At 53.0% G+C, this 25477-nt stretch overlaps 1 protein-coding gene and 1 pseudogene across 3 annotated transcripts; both read right to left on the bottom strand.

The window, feature by feature from the left end:
• Positions 1–446: 446 nt before the first annotated feature.
• Positions 447–19359, bottom strand: DNAJB12 (DnaJ heat shock protein family (Hsp40) member B12). 3 transcript variants are annotated; one of them, XM_038744115.1, is made up of 9 exons: positions 19202–19359; positions 9090–9267; positions 7752–7897; positions 5346–5531; positions 5110–5189; positions 3337–3446; positions 2646–2818; positions 1781–1878; positions 447–563 (listed from the first exon to the last, which is right to left on the bottom strand). In XM_038744115.1, exons 1-9 carry the CDS (start codon positions 19332–19334, stop codon positions 534–536), a joined length of 1134 nt encoding a protein of 377 aa, XP_038600043.1. In that variant the 5' UTR covers positions 19335–19359; the 3' UTR covers positions 447–533. The 3 variants fall into 3 exon arrangements, with proteins under 3 accessions (XP_038600043.1, XP_038600045.1, XP_038600044.1); XM_038744117.1 differs by having other exon boundaries at positions 1732–1878; XM_038744116.1 differs by having other exon boundaries at positions 1727–1878.
• LOC119926171 lies at positions 16234–16352 on the bottom strand (annotated as a pseudogene).
• Positions 19360–25477: the final 6118 nt, after the last annotated feature.

Genomic DNA, 25477 nt, shown 5'->3' on the forward strand with positions numbered 1-25477 from the left:
GAGAGAAAACTCGAAATCCTCTCGTCTCCGGATGAGGCCAATCCGGGCAGAGCCTGGGGCCGCCCCTCGGACTTCGCCCCGAACGGGCCTCGCTCTCCAGAATGGGGCAGGCACCGTCCAAAGAACGGATCCCCATCCCTGCATAGTTTAAAAGTTCAACGTATTTACAGCTATAAATTAGATTCGAACGAGTTTTTCTTTTTCCTTCCCCACTCTGGATACCCCCCTTCCCGCCCAGGGTCTCTGCGTTGGTTTCCAGGAAGAGAGAGGGGGGGAGGGGAAGGTCGCCGTCTGTCTTTGGGGAGGTGGTTGCTGAGTCCTGGGAGAGCCTCTGCCGGGAGAGGTGGGAGGAAGGGGTAGCCCCAAAGCAAGGTTTCCATCCTGAGCGCTTCCTGCGCCTCGGGTGGGGGCGGGGGAGGCGACGGGAGGGCAGTTGTGCATTGCTCTTCCTCCAAATCCACTTTAATGTAAGGTTTTTTTGTTTTGTTTTTTCCTCTTAAAATAAACAGTCCGTCACCTCGGCTCAGTGCATGTCACCAGAGAGTCTCCAGGTGTTTCATGGTCTAAGAACAAAAGCAGGAGCAGCATTAGCATGAAATGTAGAGCCCCTCGGGCCCCCTCCCACGGCCCGCTCCAGGGGTGGGCCCTGCCCTGCCTGCAGGGCAGGTGGGCACAATCCTGGCATCGCTGGGGCCGGATCCGACGTTCTCGGGACCTGTCTTGTTTCCCGTCCCATCCCGGCACCGCCGGGGCCCTCCTCGCCTCTCTGTTTCTCCCTGCGGATTGCACGGAAACAAAACGGGCCCGCCACAAGCCTAAAGCAGTTTGGGGGCTCTGATGGTGCAAGGAGGCTCTCAAGCCGGCTCTGACCTCTTCTGCCCACCCCAGCCTCCGCAGTAAGAGGTGGGACTGCGCAGCCAGATGCCTACGTGGGACTCAAACTGTGCAGCCCCAAGCCGCTGGGCACAGGGGGTATTTAAATCTCCTCGAACTCCCCCAGAAATGAAGAGAGGTTTGGTACTCTCTGGGGTGGGGGAGGGCTGGAAGGGAGGGCGAGGGAGAGCCCTTCCAGCCCTTGTCAGGTCTGTCTCTCGGCCTGCAAGATTACTCTGTGCTGCCTGCCCTTCCTGAGACCCCCCTGGGGTGGGCTTTGTCCCACTCAGCTTCCCGGGAGATTGGGCTTTGGGTAGGAAAGGCCAAGGAAGAGGACGGCTTTGTTCACGCAAGGGCCAGCCTGGCTGCCGGCCAGGGACTATCTCAGCCTCTGGGCCATTTAGCCCACCCAGCTCTGGGGCCCTCGCGGAGGGGAAAAGGGACTGGTGCCATCGGAGACCGCTGAGCGGTCTCCCTGATGCTCCCCAAGGTGGGCCTCGGGGGTGAGCGCCGGGATCCGTAGCACCCGCCCCTTCCCTCTAAACCAGAGGGTGGCCTGGTTCTGCCAGGGCCCTGCTCAGTCTGGAGCTCTGGCGCCGGGAACTGCGGGCACCGGCCTGTTGGACCCCAGGCAGGGCGCTCCGCTCAATTCAGTGCCAGTTGGGCCGGCTCCATGTCGCCCGGCCCCTTCCCACCGCCCCACTGGTAGCGGGCCAGGCCCGGAGTCCAAGCTAATGGCCCAGGGGTTGAGGGGGGGAACCTAGCTTCGGGGGTGTGCAACGGAGGCAGAGGGAAAGGTGGATGGATGGGTGGGCGGGCGGGCCCACAGGACGAGGTGAGCACCGGCTCGTACTTGACCTCTGCAGGAGCGAGCCGGCGGGGACTATCCATGCAGGGAGGCCTGCACCTCTGACAATCTGCTGCAGCTTGGAGTGCCCATCCTCTGTGCCTTGTGATACAGGTCTGTGTCGCCAAAGTAGCGGGCCCGGTACAGCAAGCCTTCCTCTGCAAAGGGGAAGCAGGGAGTTACAACCTGGTCCGGGCCCACGGGGTGGGGGCCCGCCAGTCCCCACTGGCCCCACATCCCAAGGAGGAGATTCTTCAAGGCAGGGGATAGAGGGTGACGAGTGGGAGGGGAATGGGGGAAAGCATGGTCATCCCCTAGGGAATGAGGTCTGAGGAAGGTTGCCGAGAGGCCGGCAAGATGGTGATTGGGCGCCGTTGCTTGAGGGTGGGGGGAGTCCCGGGAAGATGGGGAAAGGTGGCCTGCTCTAGACTGTAAGTGGGCAGGGAATGTGTCTACCGTCTCTGATGTACTGCACTCTTCAGAGCACTTAGTGCAGTGCTCTGCAAACACTGAGTGTTCCAAAAATACAACTGATGGATTGATTGATTGGGGGCCAGAGCAGGAGATGTGGACTGAGGGAGGCGGCCCGATATTGTGCGCTTCTGGACAGGTGGTACAAACACTCTCCTCCCACCTCAGGGACCGCAAAGACCCCAGGCCCGCAGGGGAAGAGATAAGAAACGGAGCAGGAGAAAGTAGCCTCCGAGTGGTTTCTGACCCCTCAGAGTCGACTCCGAGACCGGGTGCCGGACCAGCTCGGATTTCTGGCTCTGCCTCCTAGGCTCCTGGGAGCTTGAAGCTGGATGGTTGGGGTTTGGGGGGGGGGCAGAGGGGAAACTGTTCGGATATAGGGACTCTGGGCACACCCCCAGGTGGCCTGGGGTCTCTGCGAGGGCCCGCCTCTGACCCCGGGGCCCCCTCTCACTCTGTTGCTTCTCTTTCCAGCAGTTATTGCGGAGGTTGGCCACGTAGTCGTCCTCCACGTTCCGCTCTACCGTCTTCAGGTTGGAGCCCGTGAATTCCTCGGCGAAGGAGCCCGCCACGTAATACACCACCTTCAGGTGGTCCGTCACCCGCCGGTGGACGTGCCCCACGGACCTGCCCCGGAGACAGAGACCCCCCGGGCCGTGAGCCCAGACCCCAGCCTTCTTCCCCAGACACGGGAGATGCCGGCCCAGGGAGCTGCTGCGGATCGAGGGGATCGGGGGAACGGGACCCCGTGCGTCTGGAAACCGTCTCATGGGTGGGGCGGGAGCCGCCACGCCCGTGCCCAATTGGAAGGGATGTCCCTGCTCTCCCCCGTGGGGACATTTGGGAATAAATCCCATCTCCCTGGGTCCTTGAGGATCCTCATGGGCAGGGAGGCCTCCCTCCCGTGAGGCTGTACGTCAGCGGGGAGAGAAAATGACCCAAAGCCCCCTGATGGCACACAGGACTCGCTAAGGTTCCTGGCTAAAGCCCGTTAGGGTGCAAGGACCTTGCCCACAGCACCAGGGTGGCGGGGGTAGGGGGGAAATCACCTATGTTCTGCCCTCTTCCTAAGGAAATTACAGATGCCCATGCCTGCCCCCCACCCCCAGGCCCAGGGTGGTGGCGGGCACGCCGGTGGTACTGACGGCCTTTGGCTCAGGCTGTAGGGTGGGCTGGAGACCATCATCTGGCTGAGGGCGGACACGATGATCAGGATGAGGATGGGCATCAGCTGGACGAACAGCCCCAGGCCGCCCTGGGGAGGAGAGACAGGCAGTCATGCCAGGGCAGGAGGGCTGTGGGCGGGCTTCCCGGGATCCTCTCTGGCTCCGAGGCCAGGGGCGCCTGTCCCGCCGTCGACCCCCGGCCCACGTCCTGCCCCTGGCCTGGAATGCCCTCCCTCCGCCCATCCGCCAAGCTAGCTCTCTTCCTCCCTTCAGAGCCCTACTGAGAGCTCACCTCCTCCAGGAGGCCTTCCCACACTGAGACCCCTCCTTCCTCTCCCCCTCACCTCCTTCCCCTAGCCCCTGTATATATGTATGTACATATTTATTACTCTATTTTACTTGTACATATTTATTCTATTTATTTCATTTTGATAATACGTTTTGTTTTGTTGTCTGTCTCCCTCTTCTAGACTGTGAGCCCGCTGTTGGGTGGGGACCGTCTCTCTATGTTGCCGACTTGCACTTCCCAAGCGCTTAGTACAGTGCTCTGCACACAGGAAGCGCTCAATAAATACTATTGAATGAATGAATGAATGAATGAATGACTCCCTTTAGTGTTGCTGGGGACAACGTCAGGGCTGGCAAGAAGCCCGCTGAGCTGGGCACTGGAGCCGCCCGGGGTGGGGGAAAAGAAACCCACCCGGGCGCCTCCGTTCTCGCCCCATGGGAGCGGCCTGGCCTGGCGCCTGCCATCATCCCAGACGGATTGGGAATGATGCAGGCAGCCACGCCCGCCCTGATCCTGCCCTCTTGTGCAGGCAAGTCGCTTGACTTCTGTGTTCCAGCTGCCTCATTTGTAAAATGGGGATTAACAACAACAACAATAATAATAACTGTGGTATTTGTTTAGCGTTTCTTATGCGCCAGGCACTGTGCTAAGCGCTGGGGTGGATACAAGCACACCAGGTTGGACCAAGTCCCTATAATAATAATATTTGTTGGGTGCTTACTATGTGCCAGGCACTGTAATAATAATAATGATAATGATGGCATTTATTAAGCGCTTACTATGTGCAAAGCAGTTCTAAGCGCTGGGGGGATACAAGTTGATCAGGTAGTCCCACGTGGGGCTCGCAGTCTTAATTCCCATTTTACAGACGAGGGAACTGAGGCTCAGGGAAGTTGAGTGACTCGCCCAAGGTCACACAGCTGACATGTGGTGGAGCCAGCATTCGAACCCATGACCTTGGACTTCAAAGCCCCGGGCTCTTTCCACTGAGCCACGCTGCTTCTCTACTAAGCACTGGGGTGGATACAAGCAAATCGGGTGGCATACAGTCCCTGTCCCACGAGGGGCTCACAGTCTCAATCCCCATTTTCCAGATGAGGCAACGGAGGCACAGAGAAGTGAAAGGACTTGCCCAAGTCACACGGCAGACAAGTAGTGGAGGCGGGATTAGAACCCACGACCTTCAGCCTCCCAGGACTGTGCTCTGTTCACTACACCGTGCCGCTTCTCGGACTCAGATTAAGACTGGGAGCCCCACGGGGGGACAGGGACTGCGCCCAACCTGATATGTCTGTATCCACCCCAGCGCTTAGTACAGTGCCTGGCACCCAGTAAGCGCTTAACAGATACCAGAATTATTATTTTTCTTTTTAGGGGAGTGCTCCAGGGCCTTGAGGCGGCCTTCTTCTGCCCGTCCCGCACGCACGCGCCCCCCGACCCCTGCGGGGCCGGCCCTCACTCACGTCACCCTGGTTCTCTTGCCGGTCATGCCTTTGGTGGTAGGCGTAGCGCATTCGGCCGTTGCTGTAGACGTGGACGTTGCCTGGGGGCGGCGGGAGGGAGAGGCCGTTCAGGGACCGGGGCGACCAACCATCCCACCTCTTCCCCAAAGCAGGACGGAGCCTGAGGGGAGCGGTCCCCGTGCCGAGCGAGAGCGAGAGGGAGAGGAGTGCGAGCCCACGCGCTCCCCGTTACTTACTGGAAGGGAAACCGCTGCCGAAGAACATGTTGAAGAGATCTTCGGGGGAGATGTCCGCTTCAAAGCTGCGGTGGAAGTCCCCGTGGCTGTGCCCCTGGCGAGCGGCCTGGTTCTTCTCGTCGCCAAACTGGTCGTACTGCTTCCTCTTCTCGGGGTTGCTTAGGACGCCGTATGCCGTGCCGATGGCTGCAGAGGGCACACGGGGCGGGGGGCGGTCAGAGCTGATGGCGGGAGAGGCCCGTTCCTGCGTCTCCAGCAGCCCCCCTGGAGGGACGGGCACGGGTTCGGCGAAGGGGCCAGTCACCCTAACATGGCTTCGGGCTGAGGCCCGGGGGAGGGGGCAGGGGGACGGTGTCTCCAGCAGGCACAGCGCTGTGGAGAAAGAAGCCGGGGGAGCGGAGTCCTCATCCTCTCTGAAGGCTGGTGCTCTGTTGCTTGTAGTAGGGGAGGAAGGGGGAGTGACACCGTACTGTCCTCTCCCACGTGCTTAGCAGAGGGCTCTGCACACCACAAGCACTCGAGAAATACCATCGAATGATAGAGCGGATTCCAAGGTCGGAGGCATTAATGAGAGACCGACTCATTAGCGTCAAGAAGTCTATGTGGTCATCAAACAGGGAGGATGGCACAAGAAGAGAGACAGAGAGAGAGAGAGAGACAGAGAACGAGAGAGAGAGAGAGAGAAAGCATACACACTGTGTGTACCCACATTGCAGCAAATCATTTAGAAATCCAGCCCAAGGGACTTTTGGATGCTCTACCCAAGTCCTGACTCTGAGCCCCTGGTCTCCTCCCTAGAGGAAGAGGGGGGGAGCTTTCAGGGTGAGGCCATGTGGAACAAGTCTACAAGTAATCACACCAGGAAGTAGCTGAGACAGGGAGGTGGAGAAAGTGGGAGACTGGATTCTCCTCCTGGTGCTGCCACTGCCATCTGGCTGGGGGAAACTGCTGCCTCAGTTTCCCCATCTGTAAACCATGAAACGCCACCGAAAACCCCCTTCACCCATCGCCTAGGCCTCTCAAAAGAGCGGCGGCGGCTCACCTGGGCTACCAACAGCTGCAAACCGTGCTAAGGGTAGAATAGAATTTCTTTGTCCCATTACTCCCATATCCCCAGCTCCTGTGCTCCCTGCCCAGGTTTCAGGTTTTCCAGGAATGGCAAGTCAAACCAAAGGCCAGGGTCGCTCTGGGAGGCTGGTGAGAACTCGGGGCCAAACCCAGCCCTTGGCTAGGCCCCCGGGGAGAGGGATGCTGAGTTTCAGCAAGGACATTTGGATGAGAAAATGATTAAGCTGAGGGGTCCCGGCCCCTACATGTACTCTCCCAAGCGCTTAGCACAGCGCTCTGCACACAGTGAGCGCTCAGTAAATACGACTGAATGAATAAACGCTCCCTGGTCCTCTCTGGAACACCGCAGCTGGGCGCTGGGAAGCCGACCTTATCGGAAGCTCTGGGGAAGGCCCCAGTCCCCGGCATTAGTGGTGGGGTGAGATAACCAACCCCCTGGCACCCAGCCAGGCTCTCCTTGCCTAAGCTTCTGGGTGGGAACCCTAACTCAGGCCAGCCTCAGCCTCCGGCCGGCTCATGGGATTCCTGCAGATTACAGCGGATCACGCTGGGCCCGGGTTGAGCTAGGCAGGCTCACGCGAAGGCAGCTCGAAAGGCGCAGTCCCCATCACTGAACTGAGCAGGTCCCTGGCAGCCACGGGGGGTGGGCAGGGGGAGGGTCAGGGTGCTTGCTCCAGGAGACCCTTGGACTCGGGAGAGATGAGGCGAGCGAGAAAATCCCTGGGCTCTGGCCTGTGAGCCTAATGGGCAGGGACCAGGGGCTTCCTGTCTACCCCGAGTTGGGTGGGTGGAGGGGTGGGGATGATGTGGGGGAGGAGAGAGAAAGAGAGAGAGAGATTTTTTCCTCCTGTTTCTCAGAACGCAAGCCCATAATCGTGAGTCACCCGGCCCAGAGGCTACAGATTTTTTACCCCATCTGGGTCCCGGTGCTAACATGGCTGAATGCAGGACAGGGAGGTAGAACTCAGCAACGCTGTGGGGGTCTCTTCTCCCTCCCAGAAGCTCTCGGTTTCACCCCGGCCTCAAAAGGCGGCAGCTGGGTTTCGAGCCGCCCGGTCGGGGAAGCGGGCAGAAGGAGATGGAACCTGCCAAGACGAGGCCTCGGAGGATGCAGAAGTTGGCAAAAAGCCCGGACTTTCTCTCTCCAGGTCCGCCAGGGCCGGCGCCCACCCCTCCTGGCGGGACACGTCCGGTGGCCGGCCAGCTGGCTCTCACGAGACCGGGCCCCCGGCCCCTCACCGATTCAGCCGCCCCCGGGGGGGGTCCCTCCCTGCCCAGCCCAAGGGGCATGGCGGAGTCCAGGGTGGATGTGTGTGTGTGTGGGGTGGGGGTCCTCACCTTTGAATGCCTCCGTGGCCCCGGGGGCGCGGTTCTTGTCCGGGTGAAACTTGAGGGCCAGCTTGCGATAGGCCTTCTTCAGGTCCTCGTCGGAGGCCTCGCGGGTCACGCCCAGAATCTCGTAGTAATCTTTGCAGTGCTTGACCCTGGGGATGGAGGGGGCCGGCTCAGAGGCCGAGAGACGGGGGAGGGTCCCCTGGCCCATCGCCACGGCTTGAGGGCAGAGCACCCCCCGGCCCCTTCCTAAGAGCAGCGAACCCCCTCGCAGGCATAGGAGCCGGCCGGGAGACCCGCCTGCCCACCACAGTCTCTCCAGACGAGGGAGGGTCCCGGGCCCCACTGAGGAACCTGGGGGTGAGGCTGCTAGCCGAGCCGGCGGGAGGCTTTGGCTTGGAGCTAACACTGGGGAGCTGGGGCAGGTCATCGTCAATCGTACTTACTGAGCGCTTACTATGTGCAGAGCACTGTACTAAGCGCTCGGGAAGTACAAATTGGCAACATATAGAGACGGTCCCTAGGTTCGAACAGCTCCAAAGAAACCCCAGGCCCGGAAGCAGCGTGGCCTGGTGGGAACAACCGTGGACCTGGGAATCGGAGGGCCTGGGCTCTAATTCCAGCTCCGCCACTTGCCTGCTGTTGGACCACGGGCGAGTCACTTCATTTCTCTGGGCCTCAGTTTCCTCATCTGTAAAATGGGGGTTCAATACCCGCTCTCCCTCCCCGTCAGACTGTGAGCCCCACGTGGGACCAGCACCGTGTCTGATCTGATTGTACTGTATCTACCCCGGCGCAGAGGAAAATGCTCAGCAAACACAATCGCTATTATTCCAGAGCTAAATGAAGCTTGGGGCTGAGTCATGTAGATTCCTTTGACTAGAAAGAGCCAGTGTTTCAGCTCCTCTCAGGACCAGGGCTTGAAAAAAATACGGTGACGGGCAAGAAGGGTCTTTAATGAAGAAATGAAACTGAGAGCCGGCGTTCCTGGGGCTCGGATGTCGCCGTCACCCCGAGCAGCGGCACCTCGGCAGGATCTTGTCAGGAGGGGAGAGGGCCGGTGGGGGAGCAGCTCCGGTTTGGACCCTCTCTGTGGCCCGGGGAGGTTTTTCGGGCCTTCGGGATTTGGGAGGAGAGTGAAAAATCCAACTGGGAAGTTGACTTTTATCTAGGAGTTTGCCATCACCCTCAGCCTAGAGGGTCTAAGCAGGTCTCCTGAAGTCTGCCCCGTGAGGGAGACGGTGCAAAGGGAAAGGCAGGGGGGATACCGGGGTGCGGACGGGGGCACTTCGTCGGACCCTCACATCCCTGCTGGAGCCCCTGAAACCAGAGACCTATGCCTACCTTTTCACCGCCTCCACCTGGTCCTGCGTGTAGCCCTTGGTGCTCTCCCCTCCCGCCTCGCCGTTGGTGGACGTGGATTCTCCCGGGCCTCCTTTCCTGTGGTGAGGGTTGGTCGCGTCCTTGGCCTGGGCCTGACTGTTGGAGGACTGTTCATTCTGTGTGAGGGAGTCTATCAGCTCTGGGGGGCGGGGGGAGAGAGGGAGAGGGAGAGAGGAAGTGGGTTAAGCTGCCATCCCTGGAGGCTCCAGTTCTCCGCCCGCGGGACCCGGCCACTCTTGGTCAATCATCATCATCATCATCATCAGTCGTATTTATTGAGCGCTTACTATGTGCAGAGCACTGTACTAAGCGCTTGGGAAGTACAAATTGGCAACACATAGAGATGGTCCCTACCCAACAGTGGGCTCACAGTCTAAAAGGGGGAGACAGAGAACAAAACCAAACATACTAACAAAATAAAATAAATAGAATAGATATGTACAAGTAAAATAAATAAATAAATACATAGAGTAATAAATATGTACAAACATATATGCTGTGGGGAAGGGAAGGAGGTAAGATGGGGGGATGGAGAGGGGGACGAGGGGGAGAGGAAGGAAGGGGCTCAGTCTGGGAAGGCCTCCTGGAGGAGGTGAGCTCTCAGCAGGGCCTTGAAGGGAGGAAGAGAGCTAGCTTGGCGGATGGGCAAAGGGAGGGCATTCCAGGCTCGGGGGATGACATGGGCCGGGGGTCGATGGCGGGACAGGCGAAAACGAGGTACGGTGAGGTACTATCAATCAATCAATCAATCGTATTTATTGAGCGCTTACTATGTGCAGAGCACTGTACTAAGCGCTTGGGAAGTACAAATTGGCATCACATAGAGACAGTCCCTACCCAACAGTGGGCTCACAGTCTAAAAGGGGGAGACAGAGAACAGAACCAAACATACCAACAAAATAAAATAAATAGGATAGAAATGTACAAGTAAAATAAATAAATAAATAAATAAATAGAGTAATAAATACGTGCAACCATATATACATATATATACAGGTGCTGTGGGGAAGGGAAGGAGGTAAGATGGGGGGGATGGAGAGGGGGACGAGGGGGAGAGGAAGGAAGGGGCTCAGTCTGGGAAGGCCTCCTGGAGGAGGTGAGCTCTCAGCAGGGCCTTGAAGGGAGGAAGAGAGCTAGCTTGGCAGAGGGGCAGAGGGAGGGCATTCCAGGCCATTCCATGAGCCTGAATTTTTCACTTCTTTCCAAGCCGCGTTGGGGAGTGGGATGAGGGAAAGCGGGAGGAAAGTGGGAGAGGGGAAAGGCGGCAGAGTCACAGCATCAGCACGAGACCAACAGTGACCATGCTTTCTCTGGCTTCTCAGAGGAGGAATCAATCAATCAATCAATCGTATTTATTGAGCGTTTATTGTGTGCAGGGCACTGTACTAAGCGCTTGGGAAGTACAAGTTGGGAACATATAGAGACGGTCCCTACCCAACAGTGGGCTCACAGTCTAAAAGGGGGAGAAGCAAGCAGCATAGCTTAGTGGAAAGAGCCCGGGCTTTGGAGTCAGAGGTCATCATCATCATCATCAATCATATTTATTGAGTGCTTACTATGTGCAGAGCATTGTACTAAGCGCTTGGGAAGTACAAATTGGCAACATATAGAGACAGTCCCTACCCAACAGTGGGCTCACGGTCTGAAAGGGGGAGACAGAGAACAAAACCACACATACTAACAAAATAAAATAGGTCATGGGTTCAAATCCCGGCTCCGCCACTTGCCAGCTGTGTGACTTCGGGAAGGTCACTTAACTTCTCTGTGCCTGTTACCTCATCTATAAAATGGGGATTAAGACTGTGAGCCCCCCGTGGGACAACCTGATCACCTTGTAACCTCCCAAGTGCTTAGAACAGTGGTTTGCACATAGTAAGCGCTCAATAAACGCTATCATTATTATTATTATTATTAAACGTGATGAGACAGCGGTGGAACAAGTCCTGGATCAGGGGAGCCATGAACCCTGCCTAGCTCCCGGAGTTCCTTCAGGCAAATCATTTAACCTCTCACCGGACCCACTTATAGGCCTGTAAAATGGGATGACACCCGTCTCAAGGAGATGGAGCCGGACTTCATCTAAAGCATCGGGAACGAGCGTAGAGCTGAATTCGTCCTCAGCTCATCCGACGTGTACCTGACCTCCCGGAGCTCCGGAATTTGGTTTCCCTCTGGCCCAGACTGAGGCTCTGCAGGGGGGGAAAGTGGATTCCCGGGCTCTGAACCACCGCGGCGACTGGTGAAAGTTTAGCACAAAGGAGGAGGCTGATCGTGGAGGGAAGGGGGGCGGCCTGCTGATTTGACTGACTCCCGGGACATGACGAGAACACGAGTTGTCGGCTGCCAGGTGGGGCTCAAGGGGTGGAGGGAGAGATCACACAAACATTTTAAGGAAGAAACGGCAAGTTATCATCAGTGTGTCTACCCCAGGCCCCCACCTCTCAACCCCGGACTGTCTCCCTAGGCCGCTGTTCAACATTCAATGGGAGGAGCAGGCTGAGATCTTGGGAGAACCCAGGTGTTTTGGGTGGCACAGCAACCTCTCCATCCCCACCCCCCATCTTACCTCCTTCCCTTCCCCACAGCACCTGTATATATGTTTGTACAGATTAATTACTCTATTTATGTATTTATTTTATTTGTCCATATCTATTCTATTTATTTTATTTTGTTAGTATGTTCGGTTTCGTTCTCTGTCTCCCCCTTTTAGACTGTGAGCCCACTGTTGGGTAGGGACTGTCTCTAGATGTTGCCAACTTGGACTTCCCAAGCGCTTAGTGCAGTGCTCTGCACGCAGTAAACGCTCAATAAATACGATTGATGATGATGACGGGTGGTTAGGATGGAGCTCAGCCTCCTTGCCGTCTGAAATGGATTATATGTGAGCCCGGTTTAAGTAGGATCTCCTTTAACATGCCACGTCTAACGGAGTCTCGTGTTCATTCGTGTTCATTCGATCGGACTTAAGTGCTTACTGTGGGCAGAGCACTAAGTGCTTGGGAGCGTACAACATAATAATAGACAGACTTCTCCTGCCCACATTCATTCACTCATTCATTCAATCGTATTTATTGAGCGCTTACTGTGTGCAGAGCACTGGACTAAGCGCTTGGGAAGTACAAGTTGGCAACATATAATAATAATAATAATAATAATGATGGCATTTGTTAAGTGTTTACTATGTGCAGAGCGCTGTTCTAAGCGCTGGGGAGGATACAACACCAATAATAATGATAACGATGGCATTTGTTAAGCGCTTACTATGTGTAGAGCGCTGTTCTAAGTGCTGGGGAGGATACAACAATAATAATAATGATAATGATGGCATTTGTTAAGCGCTTACTATGTGCACAGCGCTGTTCTAAGCGCTGGGGAAGATACAACAACAATAATAATGATAATGATGGCATTTGTTAAGCGCTTACTATGTGCAGAGCGCTGTTCTAAGCACTGGGGAGGATACAACAATAATAATAATAATAATAATAATGGCATTTGTTAAGCGCTTACTATGTGCAGAGCGCTGTTCTAAGTGTTGGGGAGGATACAACAATAATAATAATAATGATGGCATCTGTTAAGCTTTTACTATGTGCAGAGCGCTGTTTTAAGCGCTGGGGAGGATACAACAACAATAATAATAATAATGATGGCATTTGTTAAGCGCTTACTATGTGCAGAGCGCTGTTCTAAGCGCTGGGGAGGATACAACAATAATAATAATGATAATGATGGCATTTGTTAAGCGCTTACTATGTGCAGAGCGCTGTTCTAAGCGCTGGGGAGGATACAACAATAATAATAATGATGGCATTTGTTAAGTGCTTACTCTGTGCAGAGCGCTGTTCTAAGCGCTGGGGAGGATACAACAATAATAATAATGATAATGATGGCATTTGTTAAGCGCTTACTATGTGCAGAGCGCTGTTCTAAGCGCTGGGGAGGATACAACAATAATAATAATGATGGCATTTGTTAAGTGCTTACTCTGTGCAGAGCACTGTTCTAAGCGCTGGGGTAGATACAAGAATAATAATAATAATAATAATAATAATGAAGACGAGACCCCTCACTTCTGAAAGGCAGAGAGCAAGAGAGAGAGAGAGAGTGGGAGGGAGAGGCACGACCTTATGTAGCGCAGGAACGTCCCCAGCTAGAAGCGGTCAGGCCTCACTGGACTCGGCTAGGTTTTTCTGGCCGGGGATGAGGTTACATCCGTGCCTCTGGCTCAGCCTAGGCTAGATTCCCACCAGCCCCAGATGCCCTATGTTGCCAATTTGTACTTCCCAAGCGCTTAGTCCAGTGCTCTGCACATAGTAAGCGCTCAATACGATTGATGATGATGATGATGCCCATTGCACCAGCGCTGCCCTGGTAGGCCGCTGACACAGTGGGCTAAACATCAACCAGAACAGGGCCTAAAGGGGGGGAAAAGTCCAGGGACACTGGGGTTCTTCTCAACTTTAGCAGAGCTTCCCGTGCGGCAATATTCCGGGGTGTGGGTCGGGCAATAACTGGACTTTACCGCTGCTCTTTGGCTTTCCCTGACTCGAAGGCCCGGCTACGACGTCCAGTGGATGAGGAGACAGACCCTTCCCTTCTCTTTTAGACCGTGAGCCCGCTGTTGGGTAGGGACCGTCTCTACATGTTGCCGATTTGTCCTTCCCAAGCGCTTAGTACAGCGCTCTGCACACGGTAAGCGCTCAATAAATACGACTGATGATGATCTGGGGCCGTCACGTCCACCGCTAACGCCGAGGGCAGCTTTGAAGCTATGACCGACACCATTGTGGCTCAGTGGAAAGAGCCCGGGCTTAGGAATCGGGGGTCGTGGGTTCTCATCCCGGCTCGGCCCCTTGTCAGCTGGGTGGCTTTGGGCAAGTCACTTCACTTCTCTGCGCCTCAGTGACCCCACCTGTAAAATGGGGATGATGACTGTGAGCCCCACGTGGGACAACCTGATCACCTTGCGTCCACCTCAGCGCTTAGAACGGTGCTTCGCACATAGTAAGCGCTTAACAAATGCCATCCTCGTTAGTATTATTTAGGGAAGGCAGGGGAGCGAAGGCTTCGGGGTAAACTTGTTCAAGAGGGCGCGGCTTGGAGGAAAGAGCCCGGGCTTGGGAGGCAGAGGTCGTGGGTTCTAATTCCGACTCCGCCACTTGTCAGCTGGGTGACTTTGGGCAAGTCACTCCACTGGGCCTCAGTTCCCTCACCTGCCAAATGGGGATGAAGACTGTGAGCCCCCTGTGGGACAATCTGATCACCCTGTATCCCCCCCAGCGCTTAGAACAGTGCTTGGCACATAGTGAGCGCTTAATAAATGCCATCCTTATTAGTATTATTTAGGGCAGGTTTGGGAATGAAGGCTTCTGGGTACAGTTGTTCAAGAGGGCACAGCTCAGAGGTCATGGGTTCTAATCCCGGCTCCGCCACTTGTCAGCTGGGTGACTTTGGGCAAGTCACTTCACTGGGCCTCAGTTCCCTCACTTGTCAAATGGGGATGAAGACTGTGAGCTCCATGTGGGACAACCTGATCACCTTGTCTCCCCCCCCCCCAGCGCTTAGCACATAGTAAGCGCTGAACAGATGCCATCCTTATTAGTGTTATTTTGGGCTGGCAGGGGAACGGAGGCTACTGGGTAAACTTGTTCAAGAGGGCGCGGCCCGGAGGAAAGAGCCCGGGCTTGGGGGTCAGAGGTCATGGGTTCTAATCCCAGCTCCGCCACTTGTCAGCTGTGTGACTTTGGGCAAGTCACTTCACTGGGCCTCAGTTCCCTCACCTGTCAAATGGGACAACCTGATGACCTTGTCTCCCCGCAGCGCTTAGCACAGAGTAATAGCTGAACAGATGCCATCCTTATTAGTGTCATTTAGGGCAGGAAGGGGTGCAGAGGCTTCTGGTTGTTCAAGAGGGCGCGGCTCGGAGGAAAGAGCCCGGGCTTGGGAATCAAAGGTCATGGGTTCTAATCCCGGCTCCACCACTTGTCAGCAGTGTGACTCTGGGCAAGTCTCTTCACTGGGCCTCAGTTCCCTCACCTGTCAAATGGGGATGAAGACTGTGAGCCCCCGGTGGGACAACCTGATCACCTTGTCTCCCCCCGGCGCTTAGCACATAGTAAGCACTGAACAGATGCCATCCTTATTAGTGTTATTTAGGGCAGGCAGGGGAGCAGAGGCTTCTGGTTGTTCAAGAGGGCACGGCTCGGAGGAAAGAGCCCGGGCTTGGGAGTCAGAGGTCGTGGGTTCTAATCCCAGCTCCGCCACTTGTCAGCTGGGTGATTTTGGGCAAGTCACATCACTGGGCCTCAGTTCCCTCACCTGTCAAATGGGGACGAAGACTGCGAGCCCCCTGTGGGACAACCTGATCACCTTGTCTCCCCCGGGCACTTAGCACGTAGTAAGCGCCGAAGAAAGAGCCCGGGCTTGGGAGTCAGAGGTTATGGGTTCTAATCCTGGCTCCGCCACTTGTCAGCTGGGTGACTTTGTATTTACTGAGCGCTTACAGTGTGCAGAGCACTGTACTAAGCACTTGGGAAGTCCAAGTTGGCAACATCTAGAGACGGTCCCTACCCAACAGCGGGCTCACACTCTAGAAGGGGCAGACAGACAACAAAACACATTAACAAAATAAAATAGAATATGTACAAGCAAAATAAATAGAATAATTCATTCAATCAATTGTATTTACTAAGCGCTTACTGTGTGCAGAGCAGTGTACTAAGCGCTTGGGAAGTACAAGTTGGCAACATCTAGAGACGGTCCCTAACCAACAGCGGGCTCACAGTCTAGAAGGGGGAGACAGAGAACAAAACATATTAACAAAATAAAATAAATAGAATAACTATGTACAAGTAAAATAGAGTAATATGTACAAACATATATACATATATATATATATATATATAGGTGTGGTGGGGAGGGGAAGGAGGTAAGGTGGGGGGGAGGGGGAGGAAGGGGAGAGGAAGCCCACTGTTGGGTAGGGACCGTCTCTCTATGTTGCCAACTTGTACTTCCCAAGCGCTTAGTCCAGTGCTCTGCACACAGTAAGCGCTCAATAAATACGATTGAATGAATGAATGAAAGGAGGGGCCTCAGTCTGGGAAACCTACAGCACCCGGTATTCCCAATCGGTCTCCCATCCAAGGACTAACCAGGCACGACCCTGCTTAGCTTCTGAGATCAGACAAGATCGGGCACGTTCAGGGTGGTACGGCCGTAGACATAATATCCCTTATTAATAACAGTAATAATAATAATAGAATTTATTAAGCACTTACTATGTGCAAAGCACTGTTCTAAGAGCTGGGGAGGTTAACAAGGTGATCAGGTTGTCCCACGGGGGGTGGGGGTGGGCTCACAGTCTTCATCCCCATTTGACAGGGGAGGGAACTGAGGCCCAGAGAAGTGAAGTGACTTGCCCAAAGTCACACAGCTGATAAGTGGTGGAGCCAGGATTTCATTCACTCATTCATTCAATCGCATTTATTGAGCGCTTACTGTGCACAGAGCACTGGACTAACCGCTTGGGAAGTGCAAGTCGGCAACATATAGAGACGGTCCCTACCCAACAGCGGGCTCACAGTCTAGAAGGGGGAGACAGAGAACAAAACAAATTAACAAATAAAATAAATAGAATAGATAGGTACAAGTAAAATAAATAAATAGAGCAATCAATATGTACAAACATATATACATATAGGCCAAGCTGCTCACGGGAGCTCTCTTCTATCTCTCTTCCTCCCTTCAAAGCCCTACTGAGAGTGCACCTCCTCCAGGAGGCCTTCCCAGACTGAGCCCCCTCCTTCCTCTCCCCCTCGTCCTCCTCCCCATTCATTCATTCATTCATTCAATAGTATTTATTGAGCACTTACTGTGTGCACAGCACTGAACTAAGCGCCTGGGGAGTACAAGTTGGCAATATACAGAGACGGTCCCTACCCAACAGCGGGCTCCATCCCCACCACCTTACCTCCTTCCCCTCCCCACAGCACCTATATATATGTATATATGTTTGTACATATGCATTACTCTATTTATTTTACTTGTACATATTTATTCTATTTATTTTATTTTGTTAATACGTTTTGTTTTGTCGTCTGACTCCCCCTTCTAGACTGTGAGCCCGCCATTGGGTAGGGACCATCTCTCTATGTTGCCAAATTGGACTTCCCAAGTGCTTCGTCCAGTGCTCTGCACACAGTAAGTGCTCAATAAATATGACTGAATGAATGAATGACCATCTCTCTCTGTTGCCAACTTGTCCTTCCCAAGCGCTTAGTCCAGTGCTCTGCACACAGTAAGTAATCAATACAACTGAATGAATGACCATCTCTCTCTGTTGCCAACTTGTCCTTCCCAAGCACTTAGTCCAGTGCTCTGCACACAGTCAGCGCTCAATAAATACGATTGAATGAATGAATGACCGTCTCTCTACGTTGCCAACTTGTCCTTCCCAAGCGCTCAGTCCAGTGCTCTGCACATAGTTGGCACTCAATGAATACGACTGAATGAATGAATCCTGTATATATACATATTTGTTTGTATGTATTTATTGCTCTATTTATTTATTTATTTATTTTATTTGTACATATTTATTCTATTTATTTTATTTTGTTAATTTGTTTTGTTTTGTCATCTATCTCCCCCTTCTAGACTGTGAGCCCGCCACTGGGTACGGGCCGTCTCTAGATATTGCCAACTTGTACTTCCCAAGCGCTCAGTTCAGTGCTCTGCACACAGTCAGCGCTCAATAAATACGATTGAATGAATGAATGACCGTCTCTCTATGTTGCCAACTTGTCCTTCCCAAGCGCTCAGTCCAGTGCTCTGCACACAGTCAGCGCTCAATAAATACGATTGAACGAATGAATGACCGTCTCTCCATGTTGCCAACTTGTCCTTCCCAAGCGCTCAGTCCAGTGCTCTGCACAGTCAGTGCTCAATAAATACGACTGAATGAATGAATGACCATCTCTCCATGTTGCCAACTTGTCCTTCCCAAGCGCTCAGTCCAGTGCTCTGCACACAGTGGGTGCTCAATAAATACGATTGAATGAATGAATGACCGTCTCTCTATGTTGCCAACTTGTCCTTCCCAAGCGCTCAGTCCAGTGCTCTGCACACAGTCAGCGCTCAATAAATACGATTGAATGAATAAATGACCGTCTCTCTATGTTGCCAACTTGTCCTTCCCAAGCGCTCAGTCCAGTGCTCTGCACACAGTCAGTGCTCAATAAATACGACTGAATGAATGAATGACCATCTCTCCATGTTGCCAACTTGTCCTTCCCAAGCGCTCAGTCCAGTGCTCTGCACACAGTGGGCGCTCAATAAATACGATTGAGTGAATGAATGGCTATGTTGCCAACTTGTCCTTCCCAAACGCTCAGTCCAGGGCTCTGCATTCATTCATTCGTACTTATTGAGTGCTTGCACACAGTCAGCGCTCAATATGACTGAATGAATGAATGACCGTCTATGTTGCCAACTTGTACTTCCCAAGCGCTCAGTCCAGTGCTCTGCACACAGTCAGCGCTCAATAAATACGACTGAGTGAATGAATGGCCGTCTATGTTGCCAACTTAGACTTCCCAAGCGCTTAGTCCAGTGCTCTGCACACAGTGGGCGCTCAATACGACTGAATGAATGAATGACCGTCTATGTTGCCAACTTGTCCTTTTCAAGTGCTCAGTCCAGTGCTCTGCACACGGTGGGCGCTCAATAAATACGACTGAATGAATGAATGAATGTCCTTCCCAAGCGCTCAGTCCAGTGCTCTGCACACGGTGGGCGCTCAATAAATACGACTGAATGAATGAATGAATGAATGTCCTTCCCAAGCGCTCAGTCCAGTGCTCTGCACACGGTGGGCGCTCAATAAATACGACTGAATGAATGAATCCGGGGGTCGAGCGGGCGTGAGGCGGGGGACTACAACTCCCGGCGTGCCCCGCGGCCCCCCCCACTGCGCAGGCGCCAACGGGACCCCCTCTCTCCTCCCCCCCCCCCCCCCGCGCCCGGCCCCCAATGTCCACAACGGCTTCGCCCGCCCGCCATTTCCCCGCACTCACCGCGCGCCCTGTTGGTGGGGTAGAGGCGCTGGGCCTTCTGCAGGAAGCGGAGCGCCCGCTCGGGCTGCCGGGCCCGGAGGGCGCTGACGGCGATGGCGAGGCACCGCTCCGCCTCATCCTTGTTCGATTCCATGGCGGAAGCGGTAGGGCCGACCGACGGGGGAAGCCGGGCGGCGCGCGGAGGTGACGTCACGGCAGCCAAACCACCCCCCCCCCCGTGCGCGCGAGGAGCCTACCGTGGCGGAAGCGAGGGGGGCGCGCGGAGATGACGTCACGATAGCCCCCCCGCGCGAGGAGCCTACCGTGGCGGAAGAGGGGGGCGCGCGGAGATGACGTCACGATAGCCCCCCCCCCCCGCGCGCGCGCGAGGGGCCTACCGTGGCGGAAGCGGGGCAAGGGGGAGGGGGCGGACGGAGGGGAAGCAGGGGCGGCGCGCGGAGGTGACGTCACGACAGCCCCGACGAGGAGCCTACCGTGTCGGAAGCGGGGGGATGCTCATCCGTCTTTCTCCTCCTCCTCCTTTTTCTTCCTTCTTCTTCTCATCCTTTTCTCCTTCCTCTTCTTTTCCTCCCTTCTCATCCTCCTTTCTCCTTCTACTCCTCCTCTTCCCCTCCTTTTTCCTCTCCCTCCTCCTCCTCCCTCCATCTTCTTCTCTTCCTCCTCTCCTCCGTCGTCTTGTTCTTCCCCTCCTACTCTTCCTTCTCATCCTCCTTGTTTCTCTTTCTCCTTCCACTTCTCCTCCTCCTCCTCCCTCTTCTTCTCTGTCTCCTTCTCCTTCCCCTCCTCCTAGACTGTGAGCCCACTGCTGGGTAGGGACCGTCTCTATATGTTGCCAACTTGTAACTTCCCAAGCGCTTAGCACAGCGCTCTGCACAGTAAGCGCTCAATAAATACGATTGATTGACCATCTCTAGGTGTTGCCAACTTGTACTTCCCAAGCGCTTAGTACAGCGCTCTGCACTCAGGAAGGGCTCAATAAATACGATTGAATGATAGACGGAGGGGAAGCACGGGCGGCGCGCGGCGATGACGTCACGGCAGCGCGCCTCCCCCCTCGGCGAGGAGCCTGCCGTGGCGGAAGCGGGGCAAGGGGGAGGGGGGCGGCGCGCGGAGATGACGTCACGACAGCCCCCCGAGGGGAGCCTACCGTATTGCCCCGAAGAGGAGCGCCCCCTTCTGGGAAGCCGGCGAGCGAGGGATTAAAATGAGAATGAGAGCGTTTGTTAAGCGCTCACTACGTACGTGCAATGCACCGTTCTAACCGCTAGGGGGGAGTGCAAGGTGATCAAGTTTATAATAATGATTGATAATAATAATAATGGCATTTATTAAGTGCTTACTATGTGCAAAGCACTGTGATATATACCTGTATATATGTATTTATGTTTGTACATAGTCATTACTCCATTTATTTCACTTGTCCATATCTATTCTATTTCTAGACTGCGAGCCCACTGTTGGGTAGGGACCGCCTCTCTATGTGTTGCCAACTTGGACTTCCCAAGCGCTTAGTCCAGTGCTCTGCACACAGGAAGCGCTCAATAAATACGGTTGATTGATTGATTTTATTTTGTTAATATGTTTGGTTTTGTTGTCTGTCTCCCCCTTCTAGACTGTGAGCCCGTTGTTGGGTAGGGACTGTCTCTAGATGTTGCCAACTTGTCCTTCCCAAGCGCTTAGTACGGTGCTCTGCACACCGTAAGCGCTCAATAAATACGATTGATTGATTGATTGATTGAGGTGAGCTTTCACCCAAACCCCTCTTGAAGCTGCCAATATTTCTGGGCTGAGGGTGGCATTGTTTTTGGTTTTTTTTAATGATGGCACTTACTACTCCTGAACCCTGGGATGGGGACAGAGTAATCAGATCAGATTATTTATTTATTTATTTGTTTATTTATGTATTTATTTTACTTGTATTATTTATTTATTTATTTGTTTGTTTGTTTATGTGTTTATTTTACTTGTACATATCTATTCTATTTATTTTATTTTGTTAATATGTTTGGTTTTGTGTCCTCTGTCTCCCCCTTTTTGACTGTGAGCCCAATGTTGGGTAGGGACTATCTCTATATGTTGCCAACTTGTACTTCCCAAGCGCTTAGTACAGTGCTCTGCACTCAGTAAGCGCTCAATAAATACGATTGATTGATTGATTGATTGATCTAGTTGTCCCCCATGGGGCTCACGGTCTTCATCTCCGTTTCACAGATAATAATAATAATAATAATAATAATAATAATAATGTTGGCATTTTGTTAAGTGCTTACTATGTGCAGAGCACTGTTCTAAGCGCTGGGGGGGTACAGGCTGATCAAGTTGTAGGTGAGGGAACTGGGGAAGCAGAGAAGTGAAGTGACTTGCCCAAGGTCACCCAGCAGACATGTGGCGGAGGTGAGATTCGAACCCGTGACCTCCAACTCCAAAGCCCGGGCTCTTTCCACTGGGCCACGCTGCTCGGGGAAGCAGGTCAAGAGGAAGCCTGTGGGGGGATGATGATGATCATTACTATTAATAATGATAATTGATATTATTGTGATGGCATCATTACTATTAATAATAATTAATATTATCAATAATATTACCATTAATAACGATGCTATTAATACTGTAATTATATAAATTATTAATAATATTACTATCTGTCAAGAGGAGACGTATGGGGGATCATCATCATTATTAATATATTAATAAAATATGATTGCTACAATAGCATAACATAATCATAATAATTAATGTTATCATATTATAATAATTAATATAATATCATTATAATCGTGATTAACATACCTAATACAATAATAATTAATACAACAATAAATATATAATGATATAATGATTAATGACAATAATAATAATGACATTCATTAAGCGCTAACTATTTGCAAAGCACCGTTCTAAGCGCTGGGGAGGGTACAATCAATCAATCGTATTTATTGAGCACTTACTGTGTGCAGAGCACTGGACTAAGCGCTTGGGAAGTCCAAGTTGGCAACATATAGAGACGGTCCCTACCCAACAGTGGGCTCACAGTCTAGAAATCCCTGCTCTGCCAACTGTCAGCTGTGTGACTTTGGGCCAGCCACTTCACTTCTCTGGGCCTCAGTTCCCTCATCTGTAAAATGGGGATTAAAACTGTGAGCACCCCCCCCCCCCCATGGGACAACCTGATCACCTTGTAACCTCCCCAGCGCTTAGAACAGTGCTTTGCGCATAGTAAGTGCTAAACAAATACCATAAAAAAATGTATTGAGCGCTTACTGTGTGCAGAGCGCTGTCCTAAGCGCTTGGGAAGTACAATTCAGCAACAAATAGAGACAATCCCTGCCTACAGTGGGCTCACAGTCTAGAAGGGGGGAGACAGGCATCAAACCAAGTAAACAGGCAGCTATTTCAGCGCTTAGTTACAATTATTCTACAATTATTATTGTTATTCTCGGTGTCTCAGTTCCCTCATCTGTAAAACGGGGGTTAAGACCAGTAGCCCCACGAGGGACACGGACCGTGTCCAACCTGATTATCTTGGGTCTGCCCCTGCGTTTATTACAGTGCCTGGCACAGAGTAAGCGCGTAATAAATACCATGGAAAAAACAAACAAAACAAACAAACAAAACTCCCTTTCCCAGCACCCTAGAACAAAACAAGGAGTAGCAGTGTGGCCTGAATAAAAAGAGCCTGGGACTGGGGGTCAAGAGACCCAGTTTCTATTTCCGGCTCTGCCACTGACCGCCTGACTGCCACAGGCTTTCTAGATCAGATTATTTATTTGTTTATTTATTTATATTTATTTATTTGTTTGTTTGTTTGTTTGTTTATTTGTTTACTTAAGGGCTTACTTTGTGTCAAGTACTGTTCTAAGCGCTGGGGTAGATACAAGGTAATCAGGTTGTCTCACATGGGGCTCACGGTCTTCATCCCCATTTTACAGATGAGGTCACTGAGGCACAGAGAAGTGAAGTGACTTGCCCAAGGTCACACAGCAGACAAGTGGCTGAGCTGGAATTAGAACCCACGACCTCTGACTCCCGAGCTCGGGCTCTGTCCACTAAGGCACGCTGCTTCTACTGAAGCTGCTTTGTGTTTCCTCTGCCCCTCCTCTTTCATTCATTCATTCAATCGTATTGATTGAGCGCTTACTGTGTGCAGAGCACTGTACTAAGCGCTTGGGAAGGACAAGTTGGCAACATTTAGAGACGGTCCCTACCCAACAGCGGGCTCACAGTCCAGAAGGGGGAGACAGACAACAAAACAAAACAAATTAACAAAATAAAACAAATAGAATAAATATGTACAAGTAAAATAGAGTAATAAATATGTACAAACATATATACATTCATTCATTCAATCGTATTTATTGAGCACTTACTGTGTGCAGAGCACTGTACTAAGTGCTTGGGAAGTCCAAGTTGGCAACATATAGAGATGGTCCCTATCCAACAGCGGGCTCACAGTCTAGAAGGGGGAGACAGACAACAAAACAAACCATATCAACAAAATAAAATAAATATAATAAATATGTGCAAGATAGAGTACTAAATATGTACAAACATATATATACTCATTCATTCATTCAATAGTATTTATTGAGCACTTACTGTGTGCAGAGCACTGTACTAAGCGCTTGGGCCTCTTCTAGTTCAAGCTCGTTCAAGCTCTTATCCTATACCGTCTGGACTACTGCACCAGCCTTCTCTCTGATCTCCCATCCTCGTGTCTCTCCCCACTTCAATCCATACTTCACGCCGCTGCCCGGATTGTCTTTGTCCAGAAATGCTCTGGGCATGTTACTCCCCTCCTCAAAAATCTCCAGTGGCTGCCAGTCAACCTCTGCATCAAGCAAAAACTCCTCACCCTGGGCTTCCAGGCTGTCCATCCCCTGGCCCCCTCCTACCTCCCCTCCCTTCTGTCCTTCTTCAGCCCAGCCCGCACCCTCCGCTCCTCTGCCGCCGCTAACCTCCTCACCGGGCCTCCTTCTCGCCTGTCCCGCTGTCGACCCCCGGCCCACGTCCTTCCCCTGGCCTGGAATGCCCTCCCTCCCGACATCTGCCAAGCTAGCTCTCTTCCTCCCTTCAAAGCCCTACTGAGAGCTCACCTCAATCAATCAATCAATCGTATTTATTGAGCGCTTACTGTGTGCAGAGCACTGTACTAAGCACTTGGGAAGTACAAGTTGGCAACATATAGAGACAGTCCCACCCAACAGTGGGCTCACAGTCTAAAAGGGGGAGACAGAGAACAAAACCAAACATACTAACAAAATAAAATAAATAGAATAGATATGTACAAGTAAAATAAATAGAGTAATAAATATGTACAAACATATACATATATACAGGTGTTGTGGGGAAGGGAAGGAGGTAAGATGGGGGGGATGAGGAGGGGGACGAGGGGGAGAGGAAGGAAGGGGCTCAGTCTGGGAAGGCCTCCTGGAGGAGGTGAGCTCTCAGCAGGGCCTTGAAGGGAGGAAGAGAGCTAGCTTGGCGGATGGGCAGAGGGATTGGGGGCATTCCAGGCCCAGGGGATGACGTGGGCCGGGGGTCGATGGTGGGACAGGCGAGAGCGAGGTACGGTGAGGAGATTAGCGGCGGAGGAGCGGAGGGTGCGGGCTGGGCTGGAGAAGGACAGAAGGGAGGGGAGGTAGGAGGGGGCGGGTGATGGACAGCCTTGAAGCCCAGGGTGAGGAGTTTCTGCCTGATGCGCAGATTGATTGGTAGCCACTGGAGGTTTTTGAGGAGGGGAGTGACATGCCCAGAGCGTTTCTGGACAAAGACAATCCGGGCAGCGGCGTGAAGTATGGATTGAAGTGGGGAGAGACACGAGGATGGGAGATCAGAGAGAAGGCTGGTGCAGTAGTCCAGACGGGATAGGATGAGAGCTTGAATGAGCAGGGTAGCGGTTGGGATGGAGAGGAAAGGGCGGATCTTGGCAATGTTGCGGAGCTGAGACTGGCAGGTTTTGGTGACGGCTTGGATGTGAGGGGTGAACGAGAGAGCAGAATTGAGGATGACACCAAGGTTGCGGGCATGTGAGACGGGAAGGATGGTAGTGTGTCAACAGAGATGGGAAAGTCAGGGAGAGGGCAGGGTTTGGGAGGGAAGACAGGGAGTTCAGTCTTGGACATGTTGAGTTTGAGGTGGCGGGCAGACATCCAGATGGAGATGTCCTGAAGGCAGGAGGAGATGCGAGCCTGGAGGCCTCCCCAGACTGAGCCCCCTCCTTCCTCTCCCCCTCCTCCCCCCTCCATCCCCCCCATCTTACCTCCTTCCCTTCCCCAC

The sequence above is a fragment of the Tachyglossus aculeatus genome, chromosome 3 (assembly GCF_015852505.1).
Source record: "Tachyglossus aculeatus isolate mTacAcu1 chromosome 3, mTacAcu1.pri, whole genome shotgun sequence".
Classification (NCBI taxonomy): Eukaryota; Metazoa; Chordata; class Mammalia; order Monotremata; family Tachyglossidae; genus Tachyglossus; species Tachyglossus aculeatus.